The 19,253-nt window shown below is 37.2% G+C and overlaps 1 protein-coding gene across 2 annotated transcripts in view; it reads right to left on the reverse strand.

Moving 5' to 3' along the window:
* Nucleotides 1-967: 967 nt before the first annotated feature.
* LOC136879120 (GATOR1 complex protein NPRL2) overlaps nt 968-19,253 on the reverse strand; it is an 81,337-nt gene continuing 63,051 nt past the window's right edge. For both annotated transcript variants that reach the window (XM_067152867.2, XM_067152866.2), the window contains one exon: nt 968-4,626. In XM_067152867.2, the coding sequence (XP_067008968.1) occupies nt 4,456-4,626 (171 nt within the window). In that variant the 3' untranslated portion in view covers nt 968-4,455. The remainder of the gene's footprint in view (nt 4,627-19,253) is intronic.

Raw genomic sequence — 19,253 nt, forward strand, 5'->3', positions numbered from 1 at the left:
GTTACACTCAGCCATGTGCGAGAGAATGACTTTGGCCGCCATTTTGAACACGACAAGACTGTGACTAACTCGAGTCAAAACTCGAAGGTGTGAGTTTCAACATTCGGGCTACCTCTACATGCTTAAAGATGAGGGTGCCAGTCCACTTACTAAGGATTATAATTTTGTCTCCATTAGTAAGCAACTTCATGATTTTTTTCCAAATCTGTAACTAGGTTATCATCACCAGACAAAGATGTACCATGCTAGTCAACTTCACACAATTATGTTCCTAATCCATAAGTAGGCTATTACACAACAAATATTTGCTCAACACAGAAAAAGTTTCTAACTTCTGAATGGAATCCAAAATACAAGCACAAACAGGTTCACTGGGTTATTCAGCAATTCCACTGCTAACTGGCAAGCAAAACTGAACATTCTTGAGGCTAACGGTTTGCTCCCTGTGGTGTGGGCTATCTGTGTTGGAAATCATGGTCCTTTCACAAAGGATGACAACAAAAAATTTCAGGGTTAGGCAAAATGTGACTGTACTAACCAGTAATAGCAAAAATTTGTGAGGGAATTTACAACATGTTAATGAGAAATGCATTAATGAATACAAAAGGTCAATAAGTACCACAAAGAAATGTATTATATATCCTTATGCAATGAAGTACTGAATTACCCATCAAGCACCTCACTCCAGGCAGCCATAATTTTTATAGCAATGCTACCAATGTTAATAATGACTATAAATTAGTGGAAACCGAAACTTCAGTCACATGGTTTTGGAAATGTACAGGTTTCAGGGTTTTCTTAATAAATCATACACCAGTAAAATATACATTTCTTTGCAGGACAAAAATCTGAAAATATCAACAATTTTTAGAGTTCCAACTCCCCTTAAGGCAACAAGACAGACAGAGAGAGAGAGAAAGAGAGAGAAAGGAGGGGGGGGACCCCTCAACCCAGCTACATCTGGATAAGGAGAACTTGATAATGATGATGATGATATGATAACAAAGACTATTCAAATATGTACATTCTCAGAATATTACTTTTCCTGCTCTTTCATTTCCATTTATGGCATTTACATGTTGAATCAGGTTAGAAGAGGTCAGTTCATTTTCCACACTCACTCTTATATCAATGTAAGTTTGTAATCTAACCTTCTAGAGCTTTAAATAGGCTCCATGAAAGTGGTATAGGATTTTTTTTTTTTTTTTTTACATCACAATGCAATACAACCTCCTAATGATAAAATGATTCTTGAAATATATGTAATATTAATTTGTACAGTAATTCTGTTTTAAATATGTATCATGGTTTACCTGTATAAGCGATGATTACGTTGGGATTTCCTTCCAACTGCCTGGCAAATAATATATAACACAGTACAATATAACTACCGTAATTACAAAAACAGAATGTAACAAATGACGAATACAGGTAATATATCATTGGTAAGAAAATAACAAGATATACAAGAAGATTAACTAGGTAGAGACACAAAAATATGCACATAAAAGAGTAAAACACACAGTAGTTATGATAACAGAATTTAATCAACTTCTACTGTCTTACTATGGTAGAAGAATAACCTTGTTGGAGTGCTTTTAACCACTTTCTGTGTGTTCCAGTTAGAAAGGCAATTTTCTGTGATGTAGTCTTTTAGTGCATCGTCACTAATTTACTGCTCCAGAAAGCTGGACAGTGCATATGATATGAATACATGTTTATTTGGAATTTTCTTTGCTAGAAGTTTAACATTGCACAAACATATTGAAGGTTTTCGGCGACACTGGGATGAGAAAAGCCATGGTTTTATTTAGTGTACAGCCCCAGCCTTTACCTGTTGTTCATGTTCATCCTTTAGACAGAGTGTGTACCTATTTTCTTTTCTTATGTCGCACCAACTCAGAGAGATCTTATGGTGACGATGGAGTAGGACCGGGAAGGAAGCGACCATGGCCTTTGCCTGACATGAAAATGGGAAACTATGGAAAATCATATTCAAGGCTGCGTACAGAGGGATTTGAAACCACTATATTCTGAAACCAAGCTCACAGCCCCACCGCATAGCCAGCTCGCTCAGTTTATAAAGTATTTTATACGGTTCTATACTATTCCAAAAATGGCTTTCACGGCCGCAGATCTTAAAATCTCGAAAATAGAACCAGCTTCTGGGTGGTTAGGCTGCGTGCATTTGCAGAATTTTGCTCAGACATGGCATTTGGGCTCATCAGTTGGAATGGCACGCCCCTCCAAGATTCTGATTAGCACTGGCAGACCAACTGCGTGATCCTGCCATGTTAGCAAATAGGGATTGCTAACCTGCTAAAGGAGAAGTTTCTCCTTGGCCTGCCACTGCTAAGCAGTCTTGGAGGGGCGTGCCAATCCAACTGATAAGCCCAAATGGCATGTCTGGGAGAAACTCTGCAAACGCACATGGCCTTACCACCCAAAAGTTGGTTATATTCCCGAGATTTTAGGTTCTATACTATCCTTTCGAAACTCCCTTTCAAACTGCAATATTGGTTACACGTACAAAGCATCAAGTGTTCCTGTCTCTGGAGTCAGCTGCTGAAGACGACCGTGTAGAAAATGGCTGAAAGTGCTCCAATGAGGTCATTAATTTACCATTATAAGAAAATGGCAAAGCTAGTTTAGTTTAATTTTTTTTTAAATGAACAACATATCTTCATTTGAGCATTTTACAGAACAACACTGTACACTGGCAAGTAAGGAAATGCTTAACAATGGAAGAGGAAGGTGCAAAAGAGTATCCAAAATAAGACTATTTAACGTTCAGGCATGAGTCTTCCTTGAACTTTGGGAATGAACAGATGTGCAATATCCAAGTCTCTCAGTCTGTCACACAGTATCATTCTGAACAGCATAATCTGGATCTCCTCTTTACCATGAAGCTCCTGCCAAGTTATGCTACTTTGACCTACAGATACCCTTCCACTCTTAAGGGTGATTTGATTTACCCGTTATTCTCACTAACATCAATTCGCCCAAGAGCAATTAGAAAGCTGCACCACTTTTTGACAACTGTTTTGCTACTAAAGTCATCACCAGATTATCTAATTGCCTTTTTCCTACTCTGAGTGACTTTGCACAACATCTGATTCTAAATCCAGAGAGAACTCAGTTAGCTTCAGCATGATCACCCCTTCCATTTCTCATCACTACGCTCACTCTCTTTGTCTTCAGCACCCTATGCATTCCACATGAAGTACTTGCCAGCCTACAATCAGCACCTCACATACGACTAGAACTTCTCCCTAATTCAAGATACATATTTTTTTGGTGTTCTACTCTTGTTGTGTATGTGTCTATCTTGTATAATCCAGAGTCACTTCCTTTCTACACTGGTCAAAATAATTTAGTATATTTCCAGTTTATCCACTAGTCTCTAATGGTTATGTTTCTTTCATGTTTGGATAGGAAAGATTTTATTTTGATTTAAAGAAACAATGCCTTCTTCACTGTTGAGACATTCACAGTTAAACTATGAACATTGCATGTTGTAAGTTTCATTCCGTATTGGCAGCTATCACTTTACAATCGAAAAATCTTTACGTTATCCTCCTTTTCAATACAAAAGTGTCTCTGTGTTAGATGGAACAGTGTCTAACTACACATGTTTTGGCTTATCTAAAAGCCATTTTCAGTAGAAAGCTTAAAATGTTACATATATACACTAAGAAATAAAACACTGAGAAAATTTCTACTTCTTCTAGATTTTACAGTTTAAAATTGCACAGTGCCAATCCCCATTAACATATTTTGCCTCTTCAACCGTTTTTGTGAAAGACTCACTCTTTAATTTCTTATTTACCTATGCATTGTTTTTTGCATTTTATTCGGCTGATGATGACCCAGATTAGGGTCGAAACCAGTACCGCTTCTGCTTTTAATTAAATAGGAATGTAATACTACATTTCATATTTATTTGTATTGAATAGGTTGAACTACCTTATTTATTATTTCAATTTCATTGTGATACATTTCAATATGGAGCATTACGAAATTTTTATTTTTAGATCAGAAAGTGTCGCTCATTTTTCCTACTCTAACTGAAGGAAGTCCTTTGATTAAGCTGCTATTCTGTAGGTGATATTTTTCTTTTCATACAGTGAACAAAGTTAATGAGAAGTACCAGTATATTTTTTCTGTTACTTTGAAACTAAAGGGAAATGCTTCATAATCAAGGTGGAGAATATCTGTATATGCTAAACTTATTTTGACCAGTGTATTTTTCTCTTTCTAGTTCATTATAACAATAATTTGACCATTCCCATTATAAAGGTAATGTTAATATATATAATAATTCTGTTAGATATGTATCACATTTAGCATTTGATGGGCACATTAGGATCTGCCAATACAGTAATATGGTAATAAATTGGCCATTCCCATTAAACATAATATTAGTATTTCTGTTAGATATGTATCACAACTTGCTCATTTGCATATAACTATTATGTTGGGATCTTTTTCCAACTCATCCTCCAACTGCTGGGAACTGATACCTTGGGTACAACAGATTTCATCGAAGGAACTGCTGCCATTGAAGCTCTGATGTGAACTATTTCTTGCAGTCACATGATTCAGTTCAGGTAGAAACACAGGATACTGGTAAACAAACATTGCTCATTAAGAAATATCTCATCAGTTATTTACCTTCAAAATAAATGTAATAAAAATCGTCCACTTGGTCTATTTGGTAAAAGTATAGAAACTTACAGATAAAGCCATGGTATTTGCAAACACTAATTTCTAACATAAAAGGTGCTCTGCTAAGACCCCAATTAAGCATGGTTCCAGTGCATGGGATCCACACTGAGATTTCTTTATATGAGAACTCAGAAAGATCCAAAGGAAAGCAGCACGATTTGTTGTGCATGATTTGTGACAAAAAAGTAGTGTTACAAAAATGTTGCAAACTTTGGGCTGGGAAGACTCAACTGTTATTGGCTGTCTAGACCGGGGTTAACAGTAGGTACTGAAGATGGCATTTATAAAATAATAATGGCTTTCAGTCTTGTTATACAATAGAGCCCGCCTGGTGGCCATGATCTGACACCATAGTTAGCCAGTTTGAGTCTCGCTGGTCGAAAAAAATTTCACCACCAGAATGTTGGCCGGCAGGGCAGGGGAGGTGGTGGTATACCAGTTTCACCCTCTCCCTACTATCATATACCGTGTCATTCATTTCATCTCATTAACTCCTCTGATGAGGTTGACGTCAGGAAGGGCATCCGGAGATAAAAACCCGCCACGACAGATTCATCTCACCTCATACCCGACCCCATAGAGAAACAGGACAAGAGTTGGACAAACCACAGTATTGTTATACAATAGACAACACAACTGGTTGTCTCGCAAAGCAAAATTCTGACTCTCCATTGAGCCTCCTCCTTGATCTTCTCATTTATCACCAATTGGCACACCAGCCCATCCCTTATCTCCTTCCAAGTAACCAAGTTATAATCATTATAAAATATCAAAGCCATTTCTTATTAACAGTGCTGATGTAGTTATTTTATTATTATTAATAATTATATACAGTCGTATCAGCACACACTTTTTTAAAACATAACCGGTTTTTGGACACTAAGGTCCATCATCAGTGTTGAGCCTCCTCCTTGATCTTCTCATTTATCACCAATTGGCACACCAGCCCATCCCTTATCTCCTTCCAAGTAACCAAGTTATAATCATTATAAAATATCAAAGCCATTTCTTATTAACATTGCTGATGCATTTATTTTATTATTATTAAAAATTATATACAGTCATATCAGCACACACTTTTTTAAAACGTAACTGGTTTTTGAACACTAAGGTCCATCATCAGTGTTAGAATTTAAATTTAATTCCACATGAGTGTGTCGTCAAAATGAGTTAAAGTGAGTTTAAAATGTAGCTCTGTTGACATCAACTGTAAAATAAGAAAAAGAAAAAAAAAAAAAGTGTAAAAGTATGAAAATAATACATATAAATTTACAATGTTGTTGTAAAAGGTATGGACATACCATATGAAGAGCTGACTTTTTCTCGTGCTCAGGCTGTTGGTCGAGTACTAACAAATGATCAGCTTTAAGTACGGAAACGCCTGCAAGCACATGATGTTACGTCACCTCAAGGTTACGGTGGAAGCACCTGATGTTACGTCAACTCAAGATTGTGAACAAAATGTTGCTTGCAACTGTTTCATTTAAAATTTTCTCTGGATCCCTTGTCTGCGCCAAAAATGTCTCAATGAATTGACGTGTATTTAATTCAAATCCATAATTACCCTTTAAAATTAATTTTATGTCCTTTTTGATCCCTAAAAAGCTGTAGTTATTGTTGTAAATGTGTTCCGCAAAAGCTGAATATCTGTTGTACTTTATTCCCTTGAAATATTCTTGATATCTTTGATTTAAGGTTCGCCCAGTTCTTCCTATATAAAACATTTTACAGTTGTCACAAGTGAGCCTGTATACTCCCAAATTGGTATACTGTATATATCTTTTTTATTGATACTATGTCATCATCATCATTTCTTCGCTCCAGCAAGCCGGGTGCGGTTGTGTACAAGCCTCTTCCGGTTTGTTCTATCCATCCACAGATGTGCATTATATATATGTTCTGATATTTTATTTCTGGTTCTAAATGCTGTTTTAAGTCGAAATATCTTAAATATATTCACGATTTTAAAAGCTTGATTTCCAAAATACGTAAATGTTACAAATTGACTACGTTCAGAGAATTTCTTTCTTTTCTCATGGATAGACAATATTATACGTAAGAAAGAAAATTGAGAAAAAAAAAGAAAACCATGAGAAAAGAAAGAAAATCTCTGAATGTAATCAATTTGTAACATTTACGCATTTTGGAAATCAAGTTTTTAAAATCGCGAATATATTTAAGAAATTTCAACTTAAAACAACATTTAGAACCAGAAATAAAATATCAGAACATATATATAATGCACATCTGTGGATGGATAGAACAAACTGGAGGAGGCTCGTACACAACCGCACCCGGCTTGATGGAGCGAAGAAATGATGATGATGACATAGTATCAATAAAAAAGATATATACAGTATACCAATTTGGGAGTATACAGGCTCACTTGTGATGACTGTAAAATCTTTTATATAGGAAGAACTGGGCGAACCTTAAATCAAAGATATCAAGAATATTTCAAGGGAATTAAGTATAACAGATATTCAGCTTTTGCGGAACACATTTACAACAATAACCACAGCTTTTTAGGGATCAAAAAGGACACAAAATTAATTTTAAAGGGTAATTATGAATTTGAATTAAATACACGTTAATACATTGAGATATTTTTGGCGCAGACAAGGGATCCAGAGAAAATTTTAAATGAAACAGTTGCAAGCAACATTTTGTTTACAATCTTGAGTTGACGTAACATCAGGTGCTTCCACCATAACCTTGAGGTGACGTAACATCATGTGCTTGCAGCGCGTTTCCATACTTAAAGCTGAACATTTGTTAGTACTCGACCAACAGCCTGAGCACGAGGAAAAGCCAGCCCTTCCTATGGTATGTCCATACCTTTTACAACAACATTGTAAGTTTATATGTATTATTTTCATACTTTTACACTTGTTTTTTCTCTTATTTTACAAGTGATGTCAACAGGGCTACATTTTAAACTCATTTTAACTAATTTTGACGACACACTCATGTGGAATTAAATTTAAATTCTAACACTGATGATGGACCTTAGTGTCCGAAAACCGGTTATGTTAAAAAAAACAGTGTGTGCTGATATGACTGTCTTATTAATAATAATAAAGTAACCAAGTGATAAACCAAGTCCTGTCCTTATCCTTTTGTGTTGTCATGTTTGTCCTCATCTCCTCTTTCTGTTACTCCCTCTTCCCACAATGATGTTTATCTTATCATGTGTTTCTTGTCTCTTGGGTTCCCCTTCATGCACTATCCAAACCATCATCGTTATTTTCTCTACATTTTCTTCTGGATTATCACAATGTCAAATCATGCCTTATGCCTACATAGAAAGCACTATCCAGCTCTGTGATGCTATCTGACCATCTCAACAGCTTTGTCTCTACGATATTTAGCCTCTTTTACAGCTCATCAACTCTGCTGTGTGTTAAGATCAAGCTGAAGAGATATTATGTACATAGCATAGTCCTGTTTCCTGATACAGAGTCGGGGATGAGGTGAGATGAAATAACATGGTATGTTTTACGGCCGGACGCTTTTCCTGATCCCAACATCAGTTGAGGAGCTAATAAAGATGAAGTGAATGATGGTGAATCAAACTGTAAGTAGTGGAAGGAATCAGCTGTGGTCCATAAAAATTCACTGTTTCGGCATTTGCCTGGAATTGAAAATGAGGAACTACAGAAAACAATTCTCAGGACAGCTGACGGTGGGGTTTTAACCCACTTGCTGTAGCGCAACACAACAGTCCTCTTGGGCCTTGGTCTACAAAGCAACTGCTTTGTTTCAAATTAAGTGTCAGCTGTTGTATATTTAGTGCTTCTGGTTTGATAAGTAGGCTAAACAAGCGGCCACACATGTACAGAAGGCGTTAACTGCAACAAACCGGCTTGCATGTTGCTCAAGATCACATCGGTTCATGACTCGTGGTTAGCTGTATGTATCGATTTCTGATTTGTAAACAAGCAGCCGCACATATACTGGAAGGTTTGATCACAACCTGGCTCGTAAGTTGTTTAGCATTTTAAGAAGTTATTTACTACACAAGGAATACGAATGGAGCTGTACTAGAAATTTGAGTCTTAAATTTTTGACACACACATTTTTAATAAATTATTTTAAAGACATTATATAGAACATTTTAACCTTTACTGGTCAACTGGTGGGCTGGCCCCGACATTATGTTTTCCTTGAGGAGGACGAATGTTGGGCAGAACCCGACATGTGATCTTTTTATCATCTTATGGCAATTATACGTTTCTTTGCGTAATATCGATGTTTGTGCTAATTTCTCAAAGTAGTTAATAAAATATCTCAATATATGTCGAAACACTACAATTGAATTCTAGCAAGAAACAACCAAGTGTTTATGTTCTGCATACTCACTGAGCATCATGGCATCGACCAGTAATACAGATAACAAACATAAATGTATCTTTTTGAGCGATTCAGACATTATTGATGCATTGGAGAATTCTGATAGTGATAATACATTTTCTTTGGAAAAATTAAGAGAAAATTGTTGAAAACACTATTGGCCAAGAGGAGGTCTGTACAAGGATCCACGAAGCAAGGCTGTCAATCAACACGTGACATGTAAAAGCCTGAACGGGAAACCACATTTTATTTATTCCAATGAGATAAGCAACACAAGGGACTGCGCAGTGTGTTCAAATAGGAAAATCAAGGGTGGTCGACGGGAAACTGTGTACTTTTGTGCAATTTGTGGAAAGAAACCTGGTTTGTATCCAGGCGTTTGTTTCATACTGTACCACACGGGAGTCGATTAAAGGACTAAGGACTAAAGGTGTAGGTGTCAAACAAATTAGAACAGCAGAATCAGTAGCTAAATCAGCCCTGTATATAAAGATACATCCCTGTATTTAACCCGCCATCGGTATCGTTGTTAGGTAGCCCCTAACAAAAACATTCCTTATTAAGAAAAGTTTTTTGGTTTAAGACTCAAACTTTTCAAACTCCAGGTATTCTCAAATGAGTTTATGAGTCACATGTTTTCCTTCGTTACGCGATGATTCAAAACAAAAAACTTTTCTTAATAAGGAATGTTTTTGTTAGGGGATACCTAACAACGATACCGATGGCGGGTTAAAAATGACCTAAATTAAAGCATTTGTGTGAAATCTGTAAAACTTGCCCCTTTTGAATATGAGCCGCTGAGCAAACATTCTTTATTTAAATATGATTGCTAAATATTAAGAACGGAGAGACTTTTTGGATAATTTTACATTTTTTATTTACAATTGACAATTGAGGTTTTTAAAGTTGTAATCCCATTAGTGGGAATGATATAAGTTGTTAGATGATGAATTATAACAGTTTAGTATTTTTGTTTGCAAGATATTTGATATTATGTGGTAGCATGTAATTTGATCAAGTCTGCAGAACATGTTGTCACTGATGAAGAGAATGTAATGGTGTTCTTAAAACATATACGACAGATTAAATAATATATATTAAAGAGTTTTTTGTAAGTATTGACAAGGCAGACTCATAACATGACCTATAGCATTTTTTTAGTGTTGAGATTATTAGATAAAAGTCTATTCATATTATTCTTTCCTAGCGTTTAGTTCCGCATTGCTGCAGGATCCGCTTTTAAACATGCCATTCTCCAGTTCTTGCAGTCAACGATGTCAGCTCCAGCGGTGCCTACAAGACGTATGTATTCCTTGCTGCAGTAGAACCATTGCTTCTTGGGACAACATCGGGATCGAGAACTTCCGAGGGCTGTATCTATCACTGAATCTGCAGTGTTTCGGACAACATGACCATACCATCTAAGTCGTGCTTCTAGCATATTCTCTGGAACAGGTGCCAGTCAGTCATCATCATCATCATCATCCTAAACCATCTCCAGTTTCCCGGGTGTGGTATATGAGCCTCCTCCATCTCATCCTGTCCTTGTACCATTCTTCCTCCACCAACTTGTCCCAATCATGACCTCTCAGCATTACATCGCTCTTAACTAAATCTATCCATTTCCTTCGTGGCCTTCCCACGGGTCGTCTTCCTTCTACCTTTCTGTCAAATTCCTTCCTTGCAGTTCTGTTTACTGGCATCCTCTTCATGTGACCAAACCACTTCAGTCTTGATATCTGAATCTTATTTAGGAGAGAATTGTCTATTCCTACTTCTTCTCTAATTTTCTCATTCCTAATCTTGTCTTTCCTGGTTTTCTGGATCATAGTGCGTAGGAATTTCATTTCAGCTGCCTGAAGTTTGGAATTATCTCTATTGGTCTGTGTTGTGGTTTCGAGACTGTATGTAAGAATTGGTGTATAATAGGACTTGTACAATGTCATTTTTGTTTTCATGGGTATTTGCTCATCCCACAGCAGGTGTCTTACCTGGTGGTAAAATTGTGCTGCCTTATTGATTCGATTGTTCACCTCATGTTTTGCTAGGTTGTCATTTGATATAACGCTACCCAAGTATTTGAAAACTGGAACGCTGTCCAGTTGAGCTTCATTTAACATGACTATTGGTTCTGCTCCTTCCCCATATACTTTCATCACCACCGTCTTGGTCTTGCTGATGTTTAAACCATATTTCTTAAACTCCTCATTCCAGCTTTGTATTCTCTCTCCCAATTCATCTTCTGAGTCACTCCAGATCGCAACATCATCTGCAAATGTGAAGGCTTTGATATCTCCGTGTTCTTTCCTTTTAATAGATTTCATTATTACATCCATTACAATAATAAATAGAAGTGGTGACAATGAGCTGCCCTGCTGCACTCCTCTCTTTGTTTCAAACCAGTCCGACAAACCACATCCTACTTGAATACAGCTTCTGTTCCCACTATACAACATTTTCACTTTGTCTATGAGGCTGTCTCGCACTTGAAGTTCTTTCATGCATTGCCAAATTCTTTCCCTTGGTACACTATCGTATGCTTTCTCAATGTCCAAAAATATTAGGAATAAAGGCTTGTTCTTCTCCCAGTATTTTTCCATTAGCATCCTAATTGCAAATATAAGGTCTGTAGTTGACCTTCCTGGTCTGAAACCATACTGCTCTTCTTCCAAAATTGGTTCAACAATATCTCTGATTCTGGTCTCTATTATTTTTTCCAATATTTTCAGGACATGAGACAGTAGTGTGATACCACGGTAATTAGTACATTTTCGTCGGCTTCCTTTCTTGAACAGAGGTACAATGATGCCCATCTTCCAGTCCTCAGGAACAGTATTTTCCTCCCATATCTTGTTGAGCAGTCTATAGAGCCATTGGATTCCTGGAACTCCCGCTGCTTTCAGCATATCTGCACTTAGTTCATCTACGCCCACTGCCTTTCCTTTCTTCATGCTCTTGAGCGCATTTTCAACCTCAAGCCATGTAATTGGTGGTTCAGTTGTGGTTCCTCGACTTGGCTCTCCTCTATCCGTTGTTATGTTTTCTGTATCTCCATTCAGCAGCTTTTCGAAATAGATCTTGAGTTCTTGTTTAATTTCTCCCTCTTCTTGTGCCAGAGTTCCATCATCACGTTCTATTGCTTTTATGGTCTCTTGATCCCTTCGCTTGTTTTTCACTACTCTGTATAGCAATTTCATATTTCCTCTACTGTCCTCTTCCAGTTTGTCTGCAAATTCATTCCATTTCTTCTCTTTTTCTTCCCTTACAATGTTCTTTACAGCAAGTTTCTTGTTCCTGTATACTCCTTGAAGTCTTTGTATTTCTTGTTCATTTTGTTCTTGTCCCTGTTTTTGTTTCTCCTTGTCCAGTGCCTTCTTTATTTGGTTTCTTTCTTTCACCGCTGTTTTCACTCTATCATTCCACCATGGTGTCTCCTTTTTTCTTTTGATTGAACTTGTAACTCCACATAGGTTTTTGGCTTCTCCCACAAAGGTGTCTTTGAAGGCCTTCCATTCTTCATTAACGCTGGTTACTTCACACTTCGGCAAACTCTGTTGAATCCTTAGTTTGTATTCTTCCTTTATTTGGACTTCTTGCAACTTCCAAGTTTTAATCCTTGGTTTTTTCGTAATAAGTTTCTGCGTTTCATTTGTCTTATGTTTGAAGTCTACTACCAACAATCTGTGGTCACTGTCCATGCTTTCACTAGGGATGACCTTTACATCTGTGATGTACCTGCCACCATCTTTATTTGTGATTACGTACTCAATCAATGTTCTATACTGGCCATCCCAACTGTACCTTGTTATTCTGTGACTGTCTCTTTTTTGAAGAATGTATTTTTGATTATAAGATCATTTCTTCTGCACAGATCTAATAGTTGTTCTCCTTCTGGGTTCCTTTGACCAAATCCATGTGGACCAATGATGTTCTCGTACCCAAGTCTGTCTACCCCAACTTGCGCATTTAGATCTCCAATAATAATAACATTTTCCTCATTAACTGTATCTTCCAGGTCTTGCCGAAATTTCTCTTTGTCTTCCTCACTGCAGCCTGTCTGTGGGGCATACACTTGTATGATGGTGTACTTAGTGTTCTCCAGTTTCATGGACATTTTAATGATTCTATCACTTTTGCAGATAACTTCAGCTGTAGCATCAGTCCTTTCGTTAATTAAGAATCCAACACCATTTTTCGCTACCTTCTCCTGTCCACTCCAGTATAATTTATAACCTCCATGAAGTGTCTTACTTCCAATCCCTTTCCATTTGGTCTCACTTAATCCCAATATTGATATTTTTCTTCTATCCATCATGTCTAGGAGTTCTTCTAACTTTCCAGTTAATGATAGAATGTTCATAGTTCCAATTCGGTATTTGGGTCTCTTTTTTATTTGGGGTTTCCTTTCAGAACATTGTATATCATCAGCCTTACGGTCATCATACTTTACAATTGTCTGAGAGGACGTGTCAGTCCGGTCTATAATATTCTTTCCGAGGCTCTTTTTCTTATTGAAAGCAACTATACTCAATACTCTCCTGCTGACTTGCTAGGCCTAACGCATAAGAGGATTTTCTTTCAGGGTTTACTCCCTTAGCCTTTGAGGATGCCTTCCTCGTCCTACAAGGCAGTAGGTTCCATCTGTACACCCCAGAAGGATGGGTTGCCTCTTCCGCCATCTCCGCCGTACCGAAGTCCATCTTCTCCGCCGTAGATGCCGTTGAGGTCTTCACCCTTAACCCAGGGCAAGGGTCCTCCATATTTATGACCCCTGGAGAGAGGGTGTCCCAGTATTTTAAAACCCCCAGGAATTGGGCTACCTGTTGGTCCGCGGGTTGTATTGGTTATTTCAACCAGCCCTACATACTGTAGGGGCCCCCTATCCGCCACCTGGGGACGCGCTCTGTAGGGGTCAGGTTCCCCTGGTTACTTATTGGAAGTTAACCCCACCCACAAGGAGTAAGGTTATTTGCAGAGCGCCAGTCAGTACGGACCAAAATGGTCAAAATAATTTTAAAATGCTGTTCAGGTTTGCTCAGATCACAAGACGTGTGGTCAGCATGGCGAATCCTCTCAGCTGTTATTAGCTTCCTAGACCAGGGTTACAATCTCACCATCAGATAGCTTCTCAATTGTTATCACGTAGGCTGAGTGGACCTTGAACCATCCCTCAAATCTGGGTAAAAATCCCTGACTTGGACAGGAATCAAGTCTGAAACATTTGGGTATGAAGCAGGCTCACTGCTTTTAGATCGCAGGACAGGCTTTATTTATTTATTTACATATTTTACGCCCACATTGGAGCACTTAAAATCAATACATTTGAGTTAATTTCTTCTTTTTTCTTCTCCCAGAACTTTCTCATCCTCTCCGACCTGGAATCCCTTTGTGAGTCTGATATAGTATACTGTTTCTGTTCAACTGATTTTAGTTTGAGACTTATGCTTTTGTTCTTCAAAATCCTCTTCTCTTTTCTGTCTTTGATTTGTTGCCGAGTTATACCCAATTCTTCCAAATCATCCTGAACTTCTTTAAACCAATTATTATTGATTTTATTTTTCAAAAAGTAATCAAATAGTTGTTTCAATATCCTGGTGTCTGGTAATCTTGATATGTGACAGAAAAAGGAAATTCTTCTTTTACGCATTGTAGATATTATTGATTCACATTCACAGTAGACAGTGTTGTTAGGCAACAATCTCCACTGTCCATCAACTTCGTGTTTTTTATTAATAATTGTTCTAAGAATTCTTCTGTCAGTTTTCTGTAATTTGTCCGTTGTAGATTTTACATTTAATTTGAATAAAGTTTCACTAGCATACGTTGCCTCTGGTTTAACTATGGAATTATAGTGTTTCAGCTTAGCGTTTATCGAAAGAGATTTTTTTTAATACGTTGGCCAGGTAAGTCTTTGTGCTTGTTTAAATTTAGTTTTTCTGTGTTCTATTGCTTCTTTTTCATTTGTGTTCCATGTTATTATTTCCCCAAGATATTTGAATTTCTGAACAATTTTAATCTCTTTATTACTGTTCAGTTGAATAACTGGTAAATCAACTTTAAAAGTTGGCATCATTTCTGTTTTTTCAAATAAAATTTGTAATCCCATTTTTTTGGCTATAATTTCTAGTTGTTCAATTTGAAATTTAGCTTCTATTGTATTTGCAAGTAATGCTAAATCGTCCACAAAAGCAAGGCAGTTGAGTTTAATACTTCTACCGATCTTGATAGTTCGTTGGCATTTCTTGTTCCATTCACAGTTCACACATAACCTTCTCCAATGCACAATTAAATAACAATGGTGAGAGTCCGTCTCCTTGTCGAAGTCCAGTTCTTATAGTGAATGATTCTGATAATTCACCTCCAAATTTAACTTTTGCCTTCGTATTTTTAAAAGTCATACTAATGAGGTTAACAAGTTTTTGGTGTAATCCAAATTCTTTAAGGCTTTTTAATAATGATTCACGATGAATACTGTCGTATGCTTTTTTTAAATCTACAAACGTGATGACTAGACCCTTACTTCGAACTCTTTGGTGCTTCATTATCCATTTTAAACTAATGATTTGATCTGGAAAGCATCTACCTGGTCAAAATCCTCCCTGATATTCTCTAAGTTCTTGGTCAAGTTGTTCTTGGATACTTGTGTATATAATCTTGGATAAAATCTTGTATGTAATATCAAGCAAGGATATCCTCCGATAATTATTTGGATCGGAGCGATCACCTTTCTTATGCAGCGGGTGGATTATCACTGTATTCCATTCCTTGGGAAGCTTCTCCATGTTCCAAATATCACTGATGTATTTATAGTCGTCCCCGTGTAAGGACGTACCCTAAGGGTGCAACCTTACCCTTTCTCCCCTGTAATATTAAAGTATTGATTTATAGTAACTTTTCTTGCTGTTGGGTCTTTTTCAGTGTCGGTAACCATACAGTTTAGGGACCCTACTTGCCGATACGACGTCTTACATTTACCGTTAATCTGGCACGTTGGCAACGTTCAATCACTGTTCTAGCATAAATTGCGTGTTGCCACCGCATTGATATTAAAGTCACTAATGATACATTTGCGAGAATATTTAAAGAATATTTTCTTTTTCTGTGGGATTGTAAATCTATTTGGCTAATACCAGGTAAGTAGAATTGTGGCATGTTCGGATAATGCATTTAATAACATAGTTTGTGTGAAATGATGAGCACAACATTTTATTAATTACGTTCCTATTTCGTCCCATACTTATACGAACAGAATTCGATTGGGATGTCTAAGAAGGAAGAAGGAAGAAAAATCTGCAAGAACTCCTCCGAAAAGGAAAGCAAGGTTACGTCCTTTACAATCATCAGGTCAAGAAATGCTTGTACATTGCTACGAGCAATTGAAACACGAACTACGACGAAGAATGTATCAGTCGCAGTGATACGAAGCTAATGGCAAGAGTTTCATTATTAACTGGGGTAAGTGTTCGTTTTTATCTTGTTTCTATGATAAGTTTCTGACATAATGACAATCAGTTCAAATGGAGCAGTATTTCATTCTGAACCTAACCTAACCTAATCATGTAGGCCTATACCATGTCTTGTGTCGACTTCGATACGGTTTGTAGACTTAACCTTTGTGTATTCCTGTTGACGTATGGTGTATGTGTATGTAATATATTTCTGTGTGTGTATTCTTACAGGGTAGTGGTGAATATATATGTTATATATTATATTTTATTTAAAAATCTTAGAATAATTTATCTTCATCAGGTGTCTTTGGTTTCAAATGTGCATTTCTCTTTCAGGGTTGCCCACATACTCCTGGAATAAACCACACAAATCTGGACATGATGTTCAAGGAGTAATTCGTCGACCTGTGTCTGAGGGAGGAAGACTGGTTATTGTTCATGCTGGAAAGAAAGATGGCTTTGTACCTGGTATGTTCTTACTTTATTTTACTTCATTTTATTATAGTGAGGTGATCTCTCTTTTCATAGTTATGAGGGTATTTAGGGTTTGTAGTACGGATGTAAAGGGGGAGGGCACGTAAGTCTCTGATAAAACCCCAACTTGAGTACAGTTCCTGTGTATGAGACCCTCACTAGGATTACTTGATTTGAGAACTGGAAAAGTTCAAAAGAAAGAAGCACGATTTGTTGTGGGTGATTTCTGACAAAAGAGTAGCGTTACAAAAATTTTGTCGAGTGGGCTGGGAAGACTTGGGTGAAAGGAGACGAGTGGCTGGACTAAGTGGTGTGTTCCGAGCTGTCGGTGGAGAGGTGGTGTGGAATGACATTGGTAGACGAATACGTTTCAGTGGTATTTTAAAAGTAGGTAAGATCATAGTACAATTATAAAGTTGAGGATGAAAAGTGGGGCAAATATTTGTTTTTGTTTTTTTTAAGAAGGGAGTTAGGGATTGGAGTAATTTACCAAGGGAGATGTTCAATAAATTTCCAAATTCTTTGCAATTGTTGAAGAAAAGACTAGGCCTATCCCTGAAACTACATCTTCCACCTGGGCGACTGATCTAAGTGCAGATCAGTGGTGCCCGATTGATTGAAATTGACTGGCACGAGATCGGTAGTGGCATTATAAGTTACCGCTCATTGGGTTCTGTACGTGGTTTTTGATTTTGACTCCTCCACTGTCAAGGGATCTCTTGGTTATTAAAAAGACTTGCAGGTATTCACTTTAGGCCAATGATTAACCTTAGAGAGGTTTTTCAATCAAAACTTCCCCAGTGTATTTTCATATAATATTACTGGATATTTGTATCAGTAAATTACTTGTATTGCAGGCCTATTTATTATGTTTATTCTGCATTCGACAATCTCCACCTGAATCGGTGCTTGATACCTGACTGTTGAACACCTTCCAAGCTTCTTATTTCTTACTGCCTGATATAGGTTCAGTGTTCGCAGCAATTACATTTGTTCTAAGGTATTGAAATGGGTGTTTATACTTATATCTTTAATGCAAGTGATCGTGGACTTCTAATCCAGATATAGGCCTACTAATGGAAATACATTCATGAGAGATGTTAGGATAAAGTAGTGCAAGTAGTAATTCATTGACTTCATCATCAGGTGACTTTGCTACACAGTAGTTGGTTTCACTTAAAATCAGACATCTTTTTGTATCATTCAACAGAAATCACATTTTTCATCAATTAATAGGCCTATCCTTGAAGAGGATCTCATATTTTTAGGGAATACTTTTTTTTAGAAGAAATAACTTCAAACTAAAACTCAAAATTCTTACAGGTGCTGATTTGATGCTACAAACTTGAAGAGAAATCAAGATTATGCTACAAAAGATGAGCTGCAAAGGTTGTGTAATATGAATCGAAGTCACTTAAAGAGGTACAGAAGCACCTAAACATAAGTTTAGATAATGTTGTTTACATTCATGTTGTTGACTTTCATGTATGCATAACAATATTTCTCTGTTTCTTTACAACCAGGTACATTGTTGACGAGATGCTGCACAGTGAAGGCCATACTGTCCTACGATTTCCTCCAACCACTCATTTTTCAATGCCATCGAATTTGCATGGTCTGTGGCAAAACAGTATTATAACAAAACGGTGGCTTCAAGACCTGGTCATGGATTGGACAGAGCTACAGCTGTGTGGAAGGAATCTCTTGATCAGGTAGGCCAAGTGGAAATGTTATTTATTGGATATAGGCAAGTGGAGTTTATAATATACTTGTCAGGTTGTGATACTTCAATATATCCTACAGGTGACAGCAGAGATGTGGAGAAATGAAGTGAAACACACTGAGAAGAAGATTGTCGAGTCGGCCAACTAACTGGGTCATCTTTGAAAATGTCTTTTTCTATCAGCAGAGGCTTTTTTTAAATCGTCATATTTTGTATAGGCTACGCGAGATGGACAGTAGCCCACTGGTTTTCTGATTAAACATAATTTATTTTAGCTATTGCATCAGTCTACTTACATACTCACTGTCCACGTATACCGGTAACCTGGTGATTCGATTATTGAAGCATTGTGCAATGATGCGACATACAAACTGAGACAATTTCGAGTGGTCATGAGCATAACTCATAGTCATAGGGTAGGCTAAATAATAATGTTATTGGCTTTATGTCCCACTAACAACTTTTATGGTTTTTTTTGAGATGTCGACGTGCTGGAATTTAGTCCTGCAGGAGCTCTTATGTGCCAG

This window comes from Anabrus simplex, chromosome 8 (assembly GCF_040414725.1).
Source record: "Anabrus simplex isolate iqAnaSimp1 chromosome 8, ASM4041472v1, whole genome shotgun sequence".
NCBI classification, from domain to species: Eukaryota; Metazoa; Arthropoda; class Insecta; order Orthoptera; family Tettigoniidae; genus Anabrus; species Anabrus simplex.